We start from the raw sequence: 22,846 nt of genomic DNA on the forward strand, positions 1-22,846 counted from the left end.
AACTAACTATAAGCAAGAGCTTTGGTGAGGGTCATCAGAATTTACATACGTGACACACATCTTATTGCCCACAATTGCATCACTAATAAAGTGACAGTTCACTTGTGTGTTTGTTCCTCTCATGGAAGACAATATGATTAGCGATATGCTTTTCCACTGCAAAACTAAAGTCTTGCATAAGGGTCTTCAGCTACATAAACTCACATCTATTGCGTGTCATTGCTCTGTAACAGTCAAGTGTTTAAGTCTTCCAATCTCCACTTTTCATCGTCTTCAAAGTAACAACTATCTTTAGCATCCAAACTTGCCTTAGATTTCATTAGAGTATCAACAGGCTTAGCTCGAAGCATACTTCGTTCAACCGGCTTACAAAATTTCATTTGAAAGCCCCCTCACTACATTATGAGATTTTATATGGTGTAAGCCAGTATAGTCCAGGTTTTCTCAAAAGGTACCTCATACTTTACACCACAAGACGGATGATCCAAACCGTCCATTTTCATGCACCACAATGTAAATAGGTCGTGCCCAAAAAATCATTTCCATAGCATGATCCTAGCACTCCAGTCGAGGAACTGCATATTATGGAAATATTAATAAATTGGAGGGTTCGGACCATCCTATGAAAATGATTTTTGGGGCACAACTTACTGGCCCATCAAATGGACAGTTGGGACCATCTTTCGGGTAATGGGGTAAGTCCTACAGTACTTATACGAGCTTATACAATAGATTACAAATCTGCTTTCCCATTTTACCCTTCATTCCCAAAATACCCCTACACACATCAGTAACTTCAATCCCACACGTACGCATTTGGTTCGTGTGTAAACCCTTGTTCCCACTCTTTCCTATTGCGTGTATATAAAGGGGCCCCTCTGGTCCTCTACACAGCAGCAAGGGTTTTGAACCGTCCAGACAAATATTTCCCTCTTTCGACTCTTAACTTTTTCCCTCGCCGCTTTCATTTCTCCATCATTTCGTAGTATATAACCCTAGAAAAATACACTACCTCTCTGCTCGGATCAGATCTAGGGTTAGGGTTTCTTAAAACCTCACAAAACCTCTTTCCCAATCGTTAGAAAATGGCTATTGCTGCAGCCCAGACTCCTGATATTTTCGGAGATCGCCAGTCTGGCCAAGACGTTCGCACTCAAAACGGTATGATTTTCTCTAGGCTTTTTTTTTTTTTTTAGTTTGCAAACAAATTTTTGAAACTGCATTTTTATGTGAAATGTCCGATGAAAATCATCTGTTAATGTTATTTGATGATCTCAAATGGAGCAGTTGTGGCCTGTCAAGCGATTGCGAACATCGTCAAGTCCTCGCTTGGACCTGTGGGATTGGACAAGGTAAATCTCTCGTTTCTGAAATGATCTTTGTCTTATTCCAGTAATTCTACACGCTATTTTACTTCTTAAGTTCATTACCCGCTTCTGAACAATGCCTTGCTTGTGGAAAAAAACCAATTACTTCAAAAGCTTAAGATGTTAGAGTTGGTGTTATTTAATCATTTATACTTCAACACCTCCCCTCATGTGTGATCCTTCTGTTGGGTTCGTGGTACTTGTGGATTTTTAATATCAAGGAGTTGTTGGGTTTTTAACCCAAAAGCTTAAGCTGTTAGGGTTGGTGTTATTTAATCATCTATACTTTAACACATTTTGGATCAGAATTGCAAGCGCAGTTTGTCATTTTTATTCAGAACCCATGACCTGCGGGGGAGCCAACGGCTATGATACCATGTGAAACAACCAATTACCCCAAAAGCTTATGCTGTTAGGGTTGGTGTTATTTATTCATTTTTACTTTAACAGATTTTGGATCAGAATTGCAAGTGCAGTTTGTCATTTTTATTCAGAAAGTGTTAGAGTTGGTGATATTTGATCATTTATACTTCAATGCTCCCCTTCACTTGGGCCTCTCTTTTGGGCTGGGCGTATGTGGATTTTTGGTATCAAGGAGTTGGGGTTCTGAGCCCAGGACCTGGCGTGAGGCAATAGCTCTGATACCATGTGAATCAACCAATTACTCCAGAAGCTCAAGTTGTTGAGTTCGTGTTATCTAATGATTTATACTTCAGCAGATTTTGGATCAGAATTGCAAGCACAGTTTTTCATTTTTATTCCCTTTTTTATCTGCTCAGGACTTATAAAATCAATCCCCCCTCCTCCTCTTTTTGAAGAAGAAATAGCCTGGACAAGTGCAGAATGCCCAATTAGCTTCCAAAATTTGTCTTTCATGTGGGTTTAATAGATTCATCGATCCAATGAAATCAGAGTGGAAGGCATGGGGAACTTATTGGAAGGACAGGTTGAATATATCGAATAATAAAAAATATGGAAAGAAAAGAATTGGATTATAAATGGAGATAACATTGAAGTTGTGGCCAATGTAACAATCTAGATGATATGTATCGACTGGTGATCACAATAACTTGAAGATATGAATGCTATATAATTATACTCTGTGTACGGCAAAGGTCTTTGCCGACCCCAACTAGTTTGGGATAAAGGCTTAGTTGAGTTGAGTTGAGTTGAGTTGAGTATACGGCAAACCTCTTTGCCATATAGAGTTATAGACAACAACAACAAAAATAAAATTCTATGGAAGAGATCATTTGTGTGGCTTGATTATTTGAGATGTTTTTTTCTTGATGAGCCACATGGCAATCCCGTGTTTTTGTGTTCAAGCAGGGTGGCATTAATATAGTAATACTACTCATTTTTATTGCATGTGTGATTTGGTAGGGGAGGGAAGTTGAACTTCAAGAAACCTTTATGAATAAGAGTGTGAGACAAAGGTATCGCTGGTCACTGAAACCATTTTTAGGTCAACTTACACACTCATCTAACTTTGAGACCTTTTCCAGATTTAAAAGGAGAAAAAAAATAGGCTAGGAAAAGAAGCAATGGCGTACCATTCAGAAAAAAGAAAAAAAAGCCTTCTGGTCCAATTGGAAGAGCATACGCTAGTGACGCGGAGGTTAGAGCCGTTCATCAGGGAATAAAGTGCTTGAACAAAGATTGGATGGACAAGACGATTGCGGAGGGAGACTCCATGAATTTCATTAGGTGGCTTCGCTTTCCGGTTTTTCCTCCTTGGAGGTTCGTCCAGTTCTTCAACGAGATCCAAGATTGAATAGAAGGGTCTTCTATAACTTTTAAGCAGACTGGCTGGGGATGGTGTGGGGAAACAGGGGTTGGAGATGTTTGATTTCCTAACCCCTGAACTGTATCTTCTCTTTCTTTGTATCTTGTTTGTTTCTCTCTTTGTATTTTCTTTGTTCTGTTCAGTTGAACATTTCGGTCTTCCCTTTATCTATTGAATGAATCTGCTACCATTCAAAAAAAAAAAACCATTTAAAAAAAGAGAAGCAATGATGAATGATGGGCCGTGTAATTGTCAGTTGTCACTCACTAAGGTTTGTGTATTGGGAAAATATGAGTGAAATCAGCTGGGATATGGTGGCAGACATTGCGATCTCAATGATCTTGGGGTTTTTGTGTGTTTTTTATAGCCACATGGTCCAGGAAACCTTACAGCCTCCAGTGCTAAAAAGTTATCCTGTCATTTATCTTTTTCAGACGCAATTAATGGCCTTAGATCTGGTTCTAAACCCTTAGTCAAGCCATTTAAGCGTGCGTAGGTTGTCCTATAAATTGTTATTTAACAACTTTTACCTGGACAAGAACTACCCCTTATACCAAGGCGGACTTGGTTGAGTCAATGATCAACTTGGGGATTTAACAGTACTATAAATCCTTGAATAGCTTTTTCCCCTCATATTTGTACTGTGAAATGAATAGCTTTCCCCCCATATTTTTTACCACAATCTGGACAAGCTTCCAAGACCATATGATGAAGTTGAACTTCAATTTTCAGGTGGGTTGGGTGAAAAAAATTTGGAAGAAGCCTGTGTAGTGAAAGATCACTTTGTCGATGGATGAAAGCTTTAGTTCCATGTTCTTTGGAAAGTTGCTTGATTTGTAAACACCATGTGGTGAGGTTGGACTTCAGTTTTCATGTGGATTGGGTGAAAAAAATTGGAAGAAGGCCGTGTGGGGAATGTGAAAAAAATTGGAAGAAGCCCATGTGGTGAATGGTTACTTTGTTGATAGATGAATGCTTTAGTTCCCTGTTCTTTCGAAGAGGGCAAGGTTTATTGAGAAGAAACAGATTATGAAAAATGTGGCAGGTGCCGCCTCTTTTCGTGGATTTTTTTGGAACGATAACTAAAATTTTGGAAGAGCCAGAAAAGATACAAAAGAGATGACCCATAAGGTCTTAGAAGCAATGGATCCAAAAACAAAACGAAGCTAAATGAAGACATAAACACTAACTAAAGTGGAATATGTGTCTCATGCGCAAACCCCTTCTTAGCTACTGAGTGAGCCATAGCATTGGCCTCTGAAGATATGCTGAAATGACATCTTCATGGATTCACAAATATCTTGAAACCCCTCTAGTGGGTCAGCCAATCCCTGCTAAATCTTCAAAGCTTGGGAGGCCCAACTTATCATGTTTCAACTTTCAATCATCACTCTCCACCAACCTAGGATATGACTGCTACTTAAAGAGAACTGACTACAATCCTCGGAGAAAAGCAAGAATCTGATCTTCTATAGCCTTTCACCCCTGGTGGCCCAGAGAAAATTAATCTAATGGAAGACAGGTGATCTTGACTCACTCCAACAAGACTGGCTGGTCTGTGGAGTTGTTCAAAGGAAGATGTTGAGAATGCTCTAAGCAATTTACCTAGACGGGATAATATCATAATTTTATGATTATGGTAATGCAAATGAACAAGTTCTAGGCCACTGTGTCGAAGTGGACATGTTTGTGAGGTTGGACTGTTTTCACAAATATCTTGAGCAGACTAAATTCTGTGAAGGGAGGGTATGGGTTGAATAGGACTATTGTTTTTTAAGTCAATTGTTTCCAAGGACTGTAGATGGGTTGTCCGTGCTGGTATTGTTTTTTGGATTCTCGACAAGAGGAAGTGAGTGGGGAAACCATTTGCATGAATATGTATAGGTGGAAGCTGGAGGACCAAATGATGATGGATGGTTATGAATCAAACATGCCTTGGGGCGAAAAAAAACTCAGATGTTTGATTTGGCTAGTTTGATTATTGAACTAAATTTGCATGTGGCCGAAAAATTCAAGTGGCAAGATTTTTTTTACTCGTTTGCTAATTGAACTGGGATTGGGTGTACAACCTTATCAGGCACACATAACCATTTATGCTTTTCACATTTACACACTGTGCTGCAATCATAGTATTTTTTTGGACATTTTCTTGATCAGCTCTGTATTGCGTGTTTTTAGGTGGAGCATATTTTTCATGGGTTATTACCTTCAATGCTTATTTTTGTCACTGATTCAATCTTTCAGATGCTAGTTGATGATATTGGTGATGTAACAATCACTAATGATGGGGCAACAATACTTAAGATGTTAGAAGTGGAGCATCCAGCTGCCAAGGTAGATATTTTGGACCATATTTTTGCTCGCTACTTCCCGATCACATTGTTTCCCCACCAATCTAGAACCTCCCAGTTTATTTTTCATAAAATTTTCCACTCTTTTGAGGAGTATTAGGTACTTGTAGAGCTGGCGGAGCTTCAAGATCGAGAAGTTGGGGATGGAACAACCTCAGTGGTTATTGTAGCCGCAGAGTTGCTTAAGGTATCATGTAAATAAAACATGAAGAGTTGAGATCTTCTTATATCATTACTAGAGTTTTGCTACTTCAGATTCCTTTTGCAAATGCTGTTTGATTTTCTAAGGATTTTGAGTTGATTATTTGGTCATTATTTTCTGCAGAGAGCAAATGACCTAGTGAAAAATAAGATTCATCCAACATCTATAATCAGTGGATATAGGGTGAGTTACAAATTTGGAAAAAAAAGAAGAATTGCATGTGATTATGCCGCTACAAAATCTTTTGCAGTTTATTATGGATCCTTTGGAGCTCCACACTAGTGTTCACATATATGATATCCTGTCCTATTGACAGCTTGCTATGAGGGAAGCCTGCAAGTATGTTGATGAAAAACTGGCAGTGAAGGTATGGCCTCATTTGGTTGGTGATTATTGATAATTGTATTTTATTGTGTTAAGCACACCCTTTCCCCCCCTTTGATTGCATCTAATCCACGAAAACCATGCAACAATTCTGGTCCACTGGTCAAGTAGATTTACTATTCCATTTGCATATCCAGGTTGAAAAGCTTGGAAAAGATTCTCTTATAAACTGTGCCAAGACGAGCATGTCTTCAAAATTGATTGGTGGTGACAGTGACTTCTTTGCAAGCATGGTAAGTTAAATGATTTACACGCAACTTCATAAATGTTTTTTCTAACAGAAGAACCCAAATTTTATTAAAGAAAAACAAAGCAGTGAAAAATTATCGGGTAGAGGTTGCCCGATGTAATACAAATCCTATCAACACTACTCTTTGCAAGCCCTGTTCACCATACCATTTGCATTTTTTGCGGCATGCGAAAACACAATACCTCTCTCTCCTTTTTTCTATCCCATTTCGTCTCTATAGGAAACCTCCAAGGGCCTCAACTCTCTCCTTTCTTGCCCAAGATATGTTTGTTGAGTCACCTTCCACTGCAAGACCTACCTTCCTTATGTGTATCCTGGAAAATATGCAATCCTGAGAGCAGCGCTCAAACTTCATCTTCATTAGAATCAGTCCACCAATTGGCACCGAGAATATACTGAGAACATCCCCATTTCCATCTCTTAAAGTACCACCAATCCCTATTGAACGAGGTTTCTTTTATAGCATATGCCAGAATCTACCTTGTGTGGGTTTTTTTTTTTTACCGGGGGGGGGGTGGGGAATCCATCTCACCATGATCTTTTTTTTTTAATGTTGTAGTCATTGTAGTTCTTCCGATTCCTTAAGAGGTCCATTACCGAGATACCCCAAAATTCTTGTTACCTCTGGCCCGATCAATTGTCATCATTTTTTGTTTTCATTAGAAGGCGAGGCAAAAAGTCTTTTTTTTTTAATCTTCAAAACACCTCCATTTCGTTCTTAATTTATGGTCGAAATTACATTCCAAAAGATTCTACTGAGCATACCTATATGTATCCTTTTTTTAAAAAGCTTACGCCTATACTTTTGTTTCTTTTTTCCCAAAAATGACTGGTGGACATTTTTCAGTAATTAGAACAAAAAGTATTTAACACGCAGAGCAGGTTAATATAAATCAATATATCTTATTTTGAACAATTTGTGGATGCACTTTGTTGTGAGTGTGTGTTTTCAAATAAAATTCAACCAAGCTATTATTATCACACCATGTAAGTTTTTCAAGTAGTTGATTCTGTCCCATGCCACAGTCAGTGTCCTTTTTTTTTAACGTTCGGATGTTTTTTCTGCTATGAGAAGACAGTTTGCACCTATTTAATATGACCTACAGGTTGTAGATGCAGTTCAATCAGTAAGGACTACTAATTCAAGGGGGGAGGTTAAATACCCAATCAAGGTAAGTTGTTGTAGAGGGTTCACTTTCTTTTTGTGTATGGTACTTGTTTATGCCCATGTATGATGCTGTTATAATTTGGAGATGGGGAATTATAGTCTTGTTAAAAGTTTAAAATTTCATGTCTTGTATTGGCTTTTTATTTCATAAGAAACGACTCTAATTTGTATTTCACTTTATTATTATTTTTTTGAAGAAGATTAATCTTTATAAAAGAAAGGGGTGGCTGGGGCTGAGTCATCCTCAGCGTCACCAGAAATACAACAGGAAAAATTTATGGAATCATATAGGAATCAAAGATTATCGGAATACTGTTAACTTAGTCACCTTCGGCCCAAGTCTTGCTTCTTGTATTCTCAGGTATAGGGGTGTGACATTTTAGGAGGGCTTTGAGTTTAGCTTTGTTTGAGTCAGCAAATCCAATGGGACCGGAGTATGATTGCGCCCTATCATCTCTAACCACCCACCCAATACCAGCAGGGCCAGGGTTTCCACTAGAGATTCTGTTGAAGTTTAACTTAATCGATTTTGGTGGCGGAGGAACCCAAGTAGTAGCTCTCTTATCCTTGCAAGCTCTATGCCAACCAATTTCCTTCCATTTTTTGAAGGTGTCCAAAACAATGAAAACCCATTGATGGTGGGCTGCAGCCACCCAAAGGGCAGTGTTAAGCTTGATGTTGATGATTAGGGAACTGATATATTCTTAGTCTTTGAAAATTCTCAAGGTTATGTTTGTTCCAAATTCCTCAAATAATGGCAAAACGGGTGATGTTACACATCATCAATGAACAGTTAAGCATAGTAGAGGGAGGGATGTTTCTTATTGTCATGTATTACTAGAGGCACTTTACATGACTCATTTGAGTTATTGGGTGAGTCGAGTCTCGACTGCTTCCACTTGAATTTCGAATAGCATGTAGCCAACTCAAATTCCATTCAGTTTGAGTCAACTTGGTCAAGTTTTGAGTTTAATTGACAAGGTTTTAAACTATGGATGTACATTCAGTTCAAAAATAAAACTATGGCTGCCTGTACCTTGGTACCATGGCATGCCTTGTTATCCATGGAGGATGTTAGAAGGCATTGGAAAAAGCATGGACAATTGGCATTGCCACTTAAGTCCTCACTCTTCTTGGTTCAATTACTGACTGATACTGATTTGAAAAAGAATGCTAGCACTCATGTACAATTAATTTATTTGTGATTCGTTGCTTTTGCTCCATAGCTGAGTTGTGCACTACATCCTGCTAGGTCTGAATTTTAACAGATTAATGTGGTTGGAATTGGTTTCCAACACAAGCTTTTTTTTTATTCTCTTTGAATACGCTAGTGATGGCTAGCGCTAGTTTACTCCCCAGATAAACAATATCTTCCATTTGTTCAAAGACATCAGAAAAATCATCAAGTAACACTGCTATAAGAAGCTTATATGCTTCTAGTTATAGTCTAATCTAAACTCATAAAGGAGCCAATCATATTCATAGGTAACTTAAAAATTTGAATTTTAACAGATTTGAATTTTAACAGATTAATGAGGTTGGAATTGGTTTCCGACACAAGCTTTGTTATACTTGTATTGATTCACTTTGGATTCCGTTTTTAACTGAGTGCACTGTATCAATCTGGGAACAGCCGTGGAATTTTGAGAGGAAGGAGAGCTTCATGTATCACGGCCTTATCACCAGCTGTCTACTGCCCTCAAGCCAAGGACTCTCTGAAATGTTGTCCAATTTAAACTTGTGCATATGGAACTCTGCTGGATTCTGAAAAAGTGTAGCTTTTGCATATTTACTTCTAAGCTATGTATACCTCGTTATTATGCAGAGAAATGCTATGTGATCCAATTTAATGGAACGTTAGAAAAGACTAGGCTTTGAGAAACCTTCACGGAGAGAAGAAAATCGAAAGAATTATGGTTTTAAAACCTTCACAGGGGGAGGGAGGGAGGGAGAGAGTCAACTAAGCCTTTGTCCCAAACTAGTTGGGGTCGGCTAATGAATCCTTTAGAAAATTTTCATGAAGAAAAGGATCTACTTGGCTCAAATTGACTAAGTCTAATCCTGACACTAGTTGGGTTTGTCTACATGGATCATTTTCTTCCATTCTATCCTATCCAAGGTCATGTTCTCTGTTATGTTCCTAGCCATCAACTCTCTCCTCACTGTTTCTACGCAAGTTGTTTTTGCTCTGCCCATACATCTTTTAACTCCATCTACTTGGCACGAGTCACTTCTTCTCACTGGAGCATCCAAAGGCCTATGCTGGATATGCCCAAACGATCTTAAGCGGTGCTCACTCATCTTCTCCTCAGTTGGTGCCACCCCCACCTTTTTACAGATGTCTTCATTTTTAATTCTGTCTAACCTTGTGGGGCCGCACATCCATCTACGCATTCGTATCTCCGCTACACTCATCTTATGCACATGCTGCTTCTTGGTGGCTCAACATTCTGAGTCGTACAACATGGCTGGCCTCACAGCTGTCATATAAAACTTTCCTTCAACTTGGTAGGTATTTCACTGTCGCATAGAACTCCTGAAGCATGCTTGCACTTCAACCAACCTGCTCTTATTCTGTGGTTAACTTCCTCTTCAATCTCTCCTTCTTTATGTAGGATTGAATCAAGATAGCGAAAGATATCCTTTCTAGGTACCTCTTGTCCAATCATATTTACTACATCCTCGCCCCGCCTCCTTGCATTACTAAAGTTGCACTCCATATACTCTGTCTTAGTCTTGCTCAGTCTAAAACCTTTGGATTCCAAAGTAGTTCTTCATAACTCTAACTTAGTATTAACTCATGCTTTGGTTTCGTCAGTTAATACTATGTCATCTGCAAATAACATACACCACGGCACCTCATCCTGGGTACCCTCCGTAAGTTCATCAATAACTAGTGTAAAAGGATAATGGCTTAGAGCTGATCCTTGGCGCTGAGAGAGAGAGAGAGAGAGAGAGAGAGAGAGTATACGGAATTATGGGAACATAATTACCCATGTAATTTGTAGTCATTTTTGCTCCGGTTTCATTTGCCGTAGATTCAGCTGAAGCATTGGGAAATCAAATGTGTAGGCGAGTTGGGCATTAGTGAAGAAAGAGTTTTGGATTCCGGACTTCTTCCGTATATGGAAGGAAATCATTGCAAGTAGATGGCAAAGGGGTGCGGAATCGCTAGCTGGCCGCTCCCTCCCCAAGACACTGCCAAACTAAACTTCATTAGGTTGTTTTTATGGGAATTATTGTCCAGACAGCATAGGAGGAGTGTTTACGGACAGCAACAAGGTAGTGTGGGCCTTTTCTTTTTCCATTAGAGTTGCAGACTCCAATGATGCTGAGGCTATGGTATTCCTTACGGGCCTTCGCATCTTTCTTGACAAGTTCGGCAGCACTCTCATTGTGGAAGTAGACTCTTAAAATGCAGTGAATTGGGGTTCTCCATTCTTGTAAGTAACTGGGGTCTGGGGTCATGGCTGTTGGGTCACATCATCCATGAGTAGGGAAGCTAAGCAGAGGAGGGAGGGGGGGGGGGGGGGGGGATGTTTCTTATTGTCATGTATTAGGAGAGGCACTTTACATAACTCATTTGAGTCATTTGTCGAGTCTCAACCGCTTCCACACGAATTTCGAATAACAGGCCGACTCAACTCAAATTCCATTCAGTTTTGACTTTTGAGTCACTTTGGCCAAGTCTTGTTTACTTGACAAGGTTTTAAACTATGCCTCTACCTATGTACCATATTGTTGGGGTAAAAACTGCGTACCTAGAACATATGGAGGGTTATGGGGGGCAGGGAAGTTGAGATCAAATTATCCAGAATCTGGACAGGTATGCAACAATGTCTTCATATTTTTTGTTTGTTTTCTCTAGATGAACTTGTCCGGTAACCCCATAAATCTTTATAGGTTTTGGAAGCTCAAGCAGCAATAGAATTGGCTACTGTGGTTTCATGGCATGCCGTGCGATCCATGGAGGGCATTAAAAGACATTGGGAAGTGCATGGACAAGTGAGATTACCACATAGTAGTCTTCACTCTTCTTGGGTCCATTGATGACTGATGCAGATTTGTCAAAGAATGGCAGATAATGTCTTCACTCTTCTTGGTTTCATTGATGACTGATGCAGATTTGTCAAAGAATGGCAGATAAAAAATGGCTATTTTACTCCCCAGATAAAAATATCTTCCATTGGTTCAGAGACATCTTCAAAATCATCAATTAACACTGTTATAAGAGGCTTATATACTTCGTATCATCTAAACTCGTAAAGGAGTTTAATCATATTCATAGGTAACTGGCAAACAAAAATCTTGACCTACCCAACAAAATTCTGCAAAAGATGCCAATGTCAGGCAAGGAATCTTTAGCACTATGTATCTGCTTAAAAAAGCACCATATAATGTTTCGTTTTCGTATTGACCACTGCGTGGAAGATTCTGTTTTTGACTCAGTGCACTGTATCAATCTGGGAACAGTGGTGAAATTCTGAGAAGAAGGGGAGCTTCACCATGGTTTAAAATTTCGGGGATTTTGGCCTGGACCGACACCGAAAGTACCTTGAATCGGTGTCAGTCCAAGATTTCGGCCGAAATTCTGAAATTTCAGCCAAATTTAATTTTTTTTTTTTTTCACAGAATTTCAAATTTTAGCTGAAATTTCCAAATTTCTAAAATTTTGCCTGAAATTTCAATTTCGACTGAGGGTCGAAACCGAAATTTCAACTTTGAGCTTCACTCGTCACTGCCTTGAAGGCAGGGACCATCTTAAATGTTGTCCAATTGAAACTTGAGCACACAGAACTCTTCTAGATTCTGGAATAAGTGTAGCTATTGCATATTTACGTGTAAGCTATATACCTCATTGTTATTCAGAGAAATGCTATTTGATCCAAACATGACCGAGATTCTGAGATTTTGCCTACATAAATGTTAATGTGGTACAACTTCTCTTTGTTCTCTTACGTGGTCAAACTCTGGTGACCTACATTCCCCAAGTCTGATCCTGCTGTCTATGATATTGTCGCTTATAGTTTGTAATCCTACTCTATCAGCTCATGAACTCAGCTTTCTTATTATTTTTGTTTGGCACATAGCCTTTACAGAATTTAATCTTCCCTTGACAGGAACTCCATCTTTTTTATTTGTTATTTCTAGTTGCCTGAATTTTATTTTCATGTTTTAGGGAATCAATATCCTGAAAGCTCATGGAAAAAGCGCAAAAGATAGCTACTTGTTGAACGGTTATGCTTTAAACACAGGCCGTGCTGCACAAGGAATGCCTACTAGAGTTGCTCCTGCAAGGGTTGCCTGCCTTGACTTTAATCTTCATAAGACAAAAATGCAAATGGGTGTCCAAGTCTTAGTCAGTGATCCTAGGCAACTTGAAAAAATTCGTCAAAGGTGGTCTCCATTAATACACTTCTTTTAAAATAGTGTGTTGGAATTTAACCTTAAGTTGGTTTCACCTGATAGCTTTTCCAAAGATTGTATTCTTATTATTGTTTTAATCCATTGTCTACATGAAAGTATTAGCAATCAGATTTTTGATATACGAATCTGGAAACTAAGTGGCCAAATCAGAATGCAGTCTTCAATCCTCATATTCTCATTTCTCTATGTTGTAACAGATAACTAAACGTACAAAACATACAATGTTTTATATATTTTGTTATAATCTTCAACCTTGGAACTCATTTCTAGCCTGCCTTGACTTTATCTTGAATCCTGTTATTGGTTGGTGCCAATAACAAAACATACAAAACATACAAAATGTCTCAGCCCGGAATGTAGAATTCTAGATATATTCTTAGTTCCTTTTGTATGTTTTGTTATTGGCATTAATTGTGCATCCTTCCTAACTAAAATTTTCATCTATCCATTTTATTTATTTTTGGTAATAGACAACAGTATGTTTCGAGAGAAACCACGTCTTAGTACAAGCGGGCTTGCATCCTATGTAGGGAGTCCTACTCACAAAATCGGGGTGTCTCAACTTCCAATTTATGTGTGTCTGCATTTATTTGCTTCCCTCTGTGTGCAATTTTGAAATGACTTATCTCCTTTTTTTTTTGAATGGTAAATGACTTATCTCCTCTATCCCAATTTCTGTAAAACCTCTTCTATCCTTTAGGGATCTCAGTCCATTTGTTACTAGCTTAAGTATTTGCTTTGAGGAAGTTTGCTTGAGGATCATATTGGCAACCCATTCTACCACAAAAAGAGACCTTTGTAAACCCAACCTTTGGTCACTGGAACTGTTGTCAAGTGTGCAGTTCTGATTGTCAAATTTTACATTTTTATGTACTTTTTACCTCTAATTGAAGGTGTTTCAAGGCTTGTTGTTTGTTGGGGCTTCACATTGGCCCCCTTTTTCACATGCGTTGGGCAATCACAATTTATATCAAAACAAGATATGAATGCAATCACTTTTAATGATTTCAACTGTTGTTTTTGAATGGCGTGAAAAAACAAAATATAACTTCATGCATGTATGTATGTGCTACCTTCGATTTTCTTTTCCTCTCTTTTCTGTTTAATTCCCTTCCATCATTCCTCAAGTCCCTTAGGGTTGATCCTGTAGAATTTGACCCATTCTTTCATAAGCCAAGGGTACGAAATCAATCCGATTGATTTTTCGGTCAAAAGTACTGTGCGAAATCTTCACCATTCACCCAGATTTTAATTTTTTCATGTAGTGGGATACTAAATATATACGTCCTTGCAGAGAAGCTGACATTACAAAAGAGCGAATTGCAAAGCTTTTGAAAGCGGGGGCGAATGTTATACTAACAACAAAGGCGATTGATGACATGGCACTTAAAGTATGCTCCTTTGTTATTCCTTGTTTAGCTACCATGTGAAGTGGTCGTGCAGACACACACACACACATGTATGTGTGCGTGCGGGCGTGTGTGTGTTGAGGCCTCAAAAGAAATACCCCCACCTTGCCCTAGATGCATACTGCATGTGTGTGCGTGCTTGCTTTATGCACGATTTATGATGTCAAAAGAATTTTGTTCTGTTGTGTTTACTGATGGATTTGCTTTTCTGAGTTGTTATTTTAGTACTTTGTTGAGGCGGGAGCTATTGGTGTGAGACGTGTCCGTAAAGAGGATTTACGCCATATTGCCAAGGCAACTGGTGCTACAGCGGTATATTTTTCACATTTCTTTTGAACTAATTTTGCATATTGATCAATGAAAAAAAGATTTTGCAGATTTAAATATGCTTTTCTGCCACTGAGATGTTCTCATAGTTTTAAATTTCCACCGAAACCGACATGAGACAACCGAGAGTTTTTGTTTCCATCCTCACTGAAACACATACCGAAACCAGATTCATAGCGAAATCATAATCGTAAGTACCTTGGTGGTATACTATACCAGTATGTGTTACATTTTTTTTTTTTTTTTTTAAAGTTAGTATGTGTTACATAATTACATTTAGGAAATGGTTTCTGAGCTCGAGCTCAAATAGCTTATTTGAGCTAGAGCTCAGAAATAGGGTGGGTGCCTATGTTGTTTTGGTTATGTTAGATATTGATTCTATAGGACCTAACTTAGATAGGGTGTCCCTAAGAAACCATCTCCATAGGATCATGCTAAGCGTTGATTTGTGGAGGTTGAAAATGGACGGCTAGAAATTGGGTCCATTTTTTGCCTCTACAGATCGAATGGTTCGGATAATCATATGGAGATGGTTTGTTAGGAGCACCCTATCTATGTCAGGATCTATGGAATTAATGGGTTGGATGAGTCAAACAACATGGGAGATATATGAATTGTATATGAAATGTGGTGTATGTATTATGCATAAATATTTATATTAAATTTGGTATACACTGAATTATAAGACACACACGACCTTTCTTTGGCGAAATCCTCACTGAAGTTCAGCTGATCAAGAAATATTTCTGCCGATCGCGATTGTGTTTCCTATAATTTATAAGGTGAGACCCAACTCATCCATTCATTCTTCTACCTCAGATTTAGAGTTTTTCAGTATTTAATCTTTTATACTTTAACACTCCCCTCACGTGTGGCACATGTGGTCCCACTTTGGGCCGACCATTGCATGTGGATTTTTTTTACATTGGGGAGGTTTGAACTTGAGACCTTTGGCTTTGATACCAAGTTAAAAACTTACTGACTTCTCCAAAAGCTTAAGCTGTCGGAGAAGGGCAGTATTTAATCTTTTATACTTTAACAACTTTTATGTGAGTCCGGATGAGTCATTGTGCTTCAGTTTTATCCCCTTGGAAATAGCGGCGGAAAAAATCTTGGTGATACTATGCTTGATTGCTTATTGGAAATTATGCTTCTGTTTGAATTGCTGATCATGTGGAAAGATAGAATGAAAAGTCATTTTGTAAAATTATAAATTGTATAATAGTTGAAGTATCTGAGAGGATTTAGATGAATGCAAAGTTCCATCCCCTCTCCCGATGTATGAGCTTCCCTAGATGTCAGATCGATTATCCTGAATTTTAATGAAATCAGCAAGCTTCATAATGAAAGCTTTTGGTGTAACCTGATAAACCAAGGTTGGGGGAGTCTTTTCCAGCTTTAATTCCCGTAGCATTCTCTCCTTTGCAAGAACAACTATGCATCAGAAGTGGAAGTTCATGTGATTTGGATGGGTAAGATTGCTTTATTTTGCTAGGGTCCTTAGATGTGAAATATGTTTTATGTTATCCGAATTGGATGAAATGATTCATTTCGTTTCGAAAAATGAGACAAAAGCAAGGACCAAAGCATACCGATCAGAATTTCATTTGAAACCAAGTATTTTTTATAAAAAAAATTATGTTCATGCCCTCAAGCAACTAGTTTTTTTGCATTTTCACTATTTTACCTTTATTTTGTGTATGTTTTTACCATTTTATAGCCGTTTGAAGGGTATTTTTTGTCTATTTGCCTCCCAAAGAAAACTTTTTATATAAACCCATCCAAGCCCCCATTTTTTCACTTCTTCCACACACTATCTATCTCAATTCGTTTTACGCATCTCTACTCTCATTATAGTTGATAACTTGATATATTAGCAATATTTTGTATTTATCCTACTTCCAAAGGGTGATTTTCAACATCCAAACTTTTTGTTTTTTTGAATGGTTATCCAAAGCTTCTAATTTTAATTCTACAGCTTTACAAAGGGAGGCTTAGAAGTGGAGGACCCCTTTCTTCAAAATGGTGTATAATACATACATAAATATTCGAAAGAGGTACCCTATATAACATAATTGCATAATCTATGCCAGAAATTATATGGTGCCTGCTCGGGCATGCTCGTGTATGCGGTACGACGGAAGTACCGTCCTTGATATTTTATCCAACAACAGCCTCTTAAAAACTGTGCTGCCCTTGGATCAAATATCAAGGGTGCTGCCTATTACACGAGCATGCCCGCTTGGGCACCGTATAAAATATCTGACCTATGCTATATTTTAGTTTTTACTTGGCTCTTGTTTCCTTTTTCCTTTTTTTTGAAATGAACATCAAAAGAAAAGATATTGACAACCATGCTGGGTCTTGTGCTTTTGATTTTTTCGGATTTCTTTTAGTTTTATTTTCTTACAATTTCCCTTTTTGTTTTTTTTTTAAAATTTTAACTATAAAAATCTCTCCGATTGTTGTCTTTTTTCATAATGAAATACTGAAATGGTCGAAACATCAAAATGTCCTGTTTCATCGACTAAAACGAAACACCGAACAAAAAGGTTTTGACACCTATGCCAGGGTCTCAAAGGTATGGATTGACGGGTGTCACTACTCCCTTTTTGGCTGTTTGGGCTTTGTCCTATTTTCTTGTTTAGTAATATTTACCTTTTGATGAAAGATTAGTTTCTTTTCCTCTCGAGTTTTTTGATTTCGTTATTTGTAAGTCAGTTCCTTATTCTATTTTCGTGCTTCTGCAATCTACATTGTATCAATAATGAAGTGTTAGTTTATGCAAATCATACAAATGGTCATCGGATGTGAGGTCCACAATAAGACTATCCATGTCCCTCCTGTCCATGATCTTGATACCCTGCAGAATCGCCTTCACTTCTGCCTCATTGGAGTCCTTGATCCCGATAGGGCCCGAATAGGCTCACCTGACCAATCCTGCCTTGTCTCTAAGTAGACCTCCAACACCAGCCGGCCCATGATTCCACGTATGGCTCCACCCTATCCTTACCAATCCAGAACTCCCCCAACATCGTCTTAGATCCTAAAGTATGTTTATTGATACTGGATCAAATATTAACGTGTATTAGCTTTACTGCAGTTTGAGTAAAGGATATTTTATTTATTTAGTCATTCTATTATCAGTTATATTTCTGGCATTTTGAACCGGCACCCACTTTTGTCAACTTGTAATAGGTTGCACCATTATGCTTTTCAGGTTTCCACCTTTGCTGACATGGAAGGAGAGGAAACATTTGATTCATCATTTTTGGGACATGCGGATGAAGTTGTAGAGGAGCGCATTGCTGATGATGATGTGATTATGGTGAAAGGGACCAAAAATTCAAGCGCGGTGGGTCCTGATCTATTGCTGTGATTACATTAAGCTGCAAGTCTAGTCCTTGTGACTCTGACTCCTCCTTAAATGACTTATTTGACAATCCAACAATTCCTTTCCTTTTATTCAGGTCTCATTAATCCTTAGAGGTGCAAATGATTATATGCTTGATGAGATGGACAGATCTTTGCATGATGCTTTATGTATTGTGAAGAGAACACTCGAATCCAATGTGGTGAGTCTTAATATGTATTGGCATACCATTTTTGGCATTGTTTTAAAATTCGAAAGTTAATTATTTGTTTTTAATATTTATAGTAGTCAGTCAGGTCTAGAATCTGAGTTTGATTTCTAAAACAATTTTATCCTGTCTTAGAGGCGTCGGTTAACATTCACCTTATAATTTACTCGTGAATTTTAAATTATTGGCTGGCCTCTTATATTTGCAAGAAATATTTGCGACAGTGCCTCCACGTTACCATACTGGTTGTCTATTGGAGCTGGAGAGTTGTGTCCAAAAGTAGAAATTTAGGGCATGTTCGGCAAGGCTTCCCATTCTTTCCCAAAAAATGGGGCAAAAACGGATTGACGAGAATCTTCAGAAACGACTATAAGTCGCTTTGAAGAATCCCAGTTTTTAGCCATAAGAGAATGTAAAATTTCCGAAATGGGCTCAACGGGCCGAGTAGCCGAACGAGATACTATGAGATATTTTCGCACTTCTCATTCTTCACCTCACCCCTTAAAAAAAGGAGAATCCCGGTTAAAAAATGGTTGCCGAACACGCCCTTCGTTATTTTGTGATCTCAAGTCCCTAGGAATTGTGGAATCCACTGCACTGCCCCAAATGAAAGATTTCCACTTCTAAATGTTGCTCCAGTTTAGCTAGCAAGAGGAGTTGAACATGACTTCTTGAAAATTGGAGATGAATATTGCCTCAATAGCAGGCACAGTTATCTTTTATGGGGCCTCTAGGATCTAATGTTTCTTGTTGTCTCAGTTTTTGTACCATTTCTATCAGTTTTCTTCAATCTGTGAGTTGGTGACGCAGGTTGTTGCTGGCGGTGGTGCTGTTGAGGCTGCATTATCGGTTTTCTTGGAGAATCTCGCTACAACTTTGGGATCCAGGGAACAGTTAGCAATTGCCGAGTTCGCTGAATCTCTTCTAATTATACCAAAGGTGTTGGCTTGGCTCCCTTTCATCAAATTGGTTTTCTCTTTCTTGGTTCCTGTTTCACAAGTGACTGGCTGATCTCAGGTTCTCGCTGTGAATGCTGCAAAGGATGCAGCTGAATTGGTTGCAAAACTTCGGGCATATCACCATAAAGCCCAAACAGAGGCCGATAAGCAGCATCTTTCAAGGTATATTGTGTGGCCTCTCTCTCTCTTAGTGGATAAATTTTTTTTTTGCCTCACGATTTGAGCTTTCTTTTACTTATCTTGCAGCATGGGACTAGACCTTTCGAAGGGAGCCATCCGCAACAATCTCGAAGCTGGAGTTATCGAGCCCGCGATGAGCAAAGTGAAGATAATACAGGTACGCAGAATGGAGAAGTTATACGATGGGTGTCTGTATAAACCCTTATTTTTCAAAAAGTACATTACGGCCCACTCCTAGGATGATCCAAACCATCCATTTGTTGGGCCACAACGTAAATAGGTTGTGCCCCAAAAAAATCATTTCCATAGGATGATCCTAACCCCTCCGATCTGTTGACGTTTCCATAATGTGCAATCCCTGTATAGATCAGAGGGTTAGGATCATCCTATGGAAATGATTTTTGGAGCATAACCTATTTACATTGTCTCCCAACAAATGGACGGTTTGGATCAAAAAAAAGAAAAAAAAAAAAACTAGAAGGGCACTAGTTTGTACGCTTGAAAGGTTTTAACATGTTTATATTCTTTTGAATTTCTCAGTTTGCAACTGAGGCGGCTATTACTATTCTCCGGATTGATGACATGATTAAGCTTTTCAAAGACGAACGTGAGAATGAGGATTAGATAGTGATACCGATCACCACAACAGAACAGGTTACAATTTTGTTCTTGCGACTGATACTATGGGTGACTCTTGTGCATCCAAAGATGGGTAGTTTTTCACCATGTCCTTATTTATGGTGAAGGGAAACCTGAAGAAAATTTTCTATTCCTGTTGAATGTTTTAAGCTGTATTGTGGGAGGAGATTGTTATGATTCAGTTGAAACACATGTTTACTTCACAATCAGTGAAGGTTGGTTTTTCAGGACAAACTGGATTAAATTGTTAGACATGTGATTTTGTGAGCAGGATGGTTTTTAGGAAGCAACCCAGTGGCATCTCCACAGAAAACATGTCCTTCTGGTGGGTCCCACCATGGATAGGCAATGGTCCAAATTGCACAATCAGATGATGTTACTGTACGATCAATGGCTTGTTTGGATTTTTTCACCATCGGATTTTCTTGTGACTGGTTGGATGGTTAGGATCGTCCAATCAGGGATACTGAGCCATGGGCCATTCACATTGGGTCCACTAGTAAAATATACCCAGTGAAGGGCTTATATACGAAGATGAAATATAATTTAAGAGACTAGTTATAGTCCTACCTGATACCCTGTTTGTATTGGATTTTGAGGACTGATCGTGTCCAAGAACATTGGCCATGTTCGTTTCAGAGATTGTGATAACCGATGCTGACTGCCCCGCCCAATTATTGGCCCAAAATTAAAAACGGATAGTTTTGAGTCCAATAATCAATTTTGGACTCCAATCGGTTATCAAAATTAAGAACTGAACGTGTCCAGAAACATTTAGGCCCTGTTCTTTCAGATTGTGACAACAGAACCCCAACTTATCATTGGCCCAAAATTAAACATAATTTCGGGCCAAACCGAAATTTCAAATAACGTAATATTTTATCCCGTACAAATTTTTGGTAAAGGCTGAAATTTTGGGATAATATTAAATAATAATGGATAAAAATCAGATGGAACAATTACCAATGGGAGACAAAAAAATGACGAAATTGTCAACAGGGTCCATGCTTTTCTGAAACTATCAACAAGGGACAAAACAGGTCTTGTCGGTAAAAGCCGGACGAAAATGCCCTTTTCTTAAGCATCAAGTTTTACTTTTCCACTCTTCCCTCTTCTTTCCTCTTTTTTTTTTTTACTTTTCTATTTTCAACTTTGTTTTTTTTTCACCCTCCCAGTCATCTTTCTCATTGTTCAGCCACTATTGTCGCTGGGAAGTCTCGAAAACTTGAAACATGAGTTCATTCCCATCTATCTCTCTGTATCTTGGTTTTGCTTTTCATTTGTTTTAGGGTTTTGCATTTCTCCTTCTCCCTTTCAATGGCGGATGAGGAAGATGAATTGTAGGGTAGAAAGAAAAAAAACAATGAAAATGAATGAGTGAAAGAAACCGGAAGTAAAAATGTGTTCATAAGGGACATGTTAAGCCTATTCGGAAATTGGTAACCCCATTTTGATACTAGGTAACCCCAATCCCAGAGGCTTGAAAACCCCTTCCAAAACTCTAGTACCCTCGGCCAATTTTCAGGGACTTGATATGCCCATTCGGAAATTGGTAACCCTATTTTGATACTTGATAACCCCAATCCTAAAGACTTGAAAAGCCCCTTCTAAAACTCCAGTACCCTCGGCCAATTTTCAGGGACTTGATAAGCCCATTCGGAAATTGGCAATCCCATTTTTTATACTAGATAACCCCAATCCCAAAGACTTGAACACCCTCTTTCAAAACTCTAGTACCATTGGCCAATTTTGAGGGACTTGATAAGCCCATTCGAAAATTAATAACCCCATTTTTTTTATACTAGATAACCCCAATCCCAGAGACTTGAAAACTCCCTTCCAAAACTCCAGTACCCTGGGGCAATTTTCAGGGACTTGATAACCCCATTTTTTATGCTAGATAACCCCAATCACAAAGACTTGAAAACCCCCTTCCAAAACTCCCGTGCCCTCAGCCAATTTTCAAGGACTTGATAAGCCTATTTTGAAATTGGTAACCTTACTTTTGAGAGCTGCTAACCCCTTTACAGAGACTTGATAAACCCCTTCTGCTACAAAACCCCTGCCTATAGCAACTCTTCTAATGGCATTACAATTCTGATCATGATAAAAGTAGTAAAAGAAATGGATGTTGTATTAATTAAATGTGCTTCATGTATTATATCCCAATTTGTGTATTGCAAAAAAGTTTATGTACATTAAAAAATGTGTAGCCATCCATTCTTGTATTACAACGAATTTTTCTTATACAACCAATTGTCTTCCAAAAAGTGAGTGAAGCCATCCATGCATTATCTCTAGAACACACCCTAAAATACAAACCACTTAAATCTTAAACAAGATAAATAAAAACAGTGGAATGAAAAATAGTGCAAAATCCTAAAAAATAGAAGAACAAAACCTAGACACAGAGATATAGATGATAAGAACTCAACTTTCTAGTTTTCAAGACTGCAACAATGGTGGTTGACTGAGGAGGAAGATGACTAGTAGGGTAAAAATAAAAGAAAAGGTGAAAATAGAAAAGTAAAAGAAGAGGGAAGAAAGGAAAAAAGGTGAAAACGTGTTGTAAATGTCAAAGGGCATTTTCGTACAGCTTATACTAACCAGACCTCTTTTTTCCCTTGTTGATAATTTCATAAAAGCGTGGGTCCTTTGACAATTACGTCATTTATTATGTCCCCGTTCGTAATTGTTCCAAATCAGATTTTTTTGGTGATATCCCTCAAATTTCGGGGAAAAACGAAATTTCGGTCGAAATTTTGTAAAGTTTTGACTTCACCCAATTTCGATTTCGGTCGAAATTTATGTGACGG

At 38.4% G+C, this 22,846-nt stretch overlaps 1 protein-coding gene across 1 annotated transcript; it reads left to right on the forward strand.

Annotated features, from left to right (window-relative positions):
- The first annotated feature begins 885 nt into the window (after positions 1–885).
- Positions 886–20,300, forward strand: TCP-1 (T-complex protein 1 alpha subunit). The gene is made up of 17 exons (XM_077388926.1): positions 886–1,161; positions 1,288–1,352; positions 5,398–5,487; positions 5,605–5,691; positions 5,830–5,889; positions 6,023–6,073; positions 6,228–6,323; positions 7,447–7,512; positions 12,688–12,905; positions 14,230–14,326; positions 14,570–14,656; positions 17,892–18,026; positions 18,142–18,246; positions 19,063–19,191; positions 19,270–19,373; positions 19,458–19,548; positions 19,932–20,300. Exons 1-17 carry the CDS (start codon positions 1,086–1,088, stop codon positions 20,013–20,015), a joined length of 1,641 nt encoding a protein of 546 aa, XP_077245041.1. The 5' UTR covers positions 886–1,085; the 3' UTR covers positions 20,016–20,300.
- Positions 20,301–22,846: the final 2,546 nt, after the last annotated feature.

This window comes from Tasmannia lanceolata, unplaced genomic scaffold (genome assembly GCF_043159265.1).
Source record: "Tasmannia lanceolata isolate RefF3 unplaced genomic scaffold, GAP_Taslan_0.1 ptg000008l, whole genome shotgun sequence".
Classification (NCBI taxonomy): domain Eukaryota; kingdom Viridiplantae; phylum Streptophyta; class Magnoliopsida; order Canellales; family Winteraceae; genus Tasmannia; species Tasmannia lanceolata.

Bases quoted from the DNA above. Each gene is read 5' to 3' on its own strand.
- TCP-1 (XM_077388926.1), top strand. From the start codon at position 1,086: ATGGCTATTGCTGCAGCCCAGACTCCTGATATTTTCGGAGATCGCCAG. The intron at 5,692-5,829 runs GTATCATGTAAA...TATTTTCTGCAG, and splicing joins TAGCCGCAGAGTTGCTTAAG to AGAGCAAATGACCTAGTGAA. The intron at 19,374-19,457 runs GTATATTGTGTG...CTTATCTTGCAG, and splicing joins GATAAGCAGCATCTTTCAAG to CATGGGACTAGACCTTTCGA.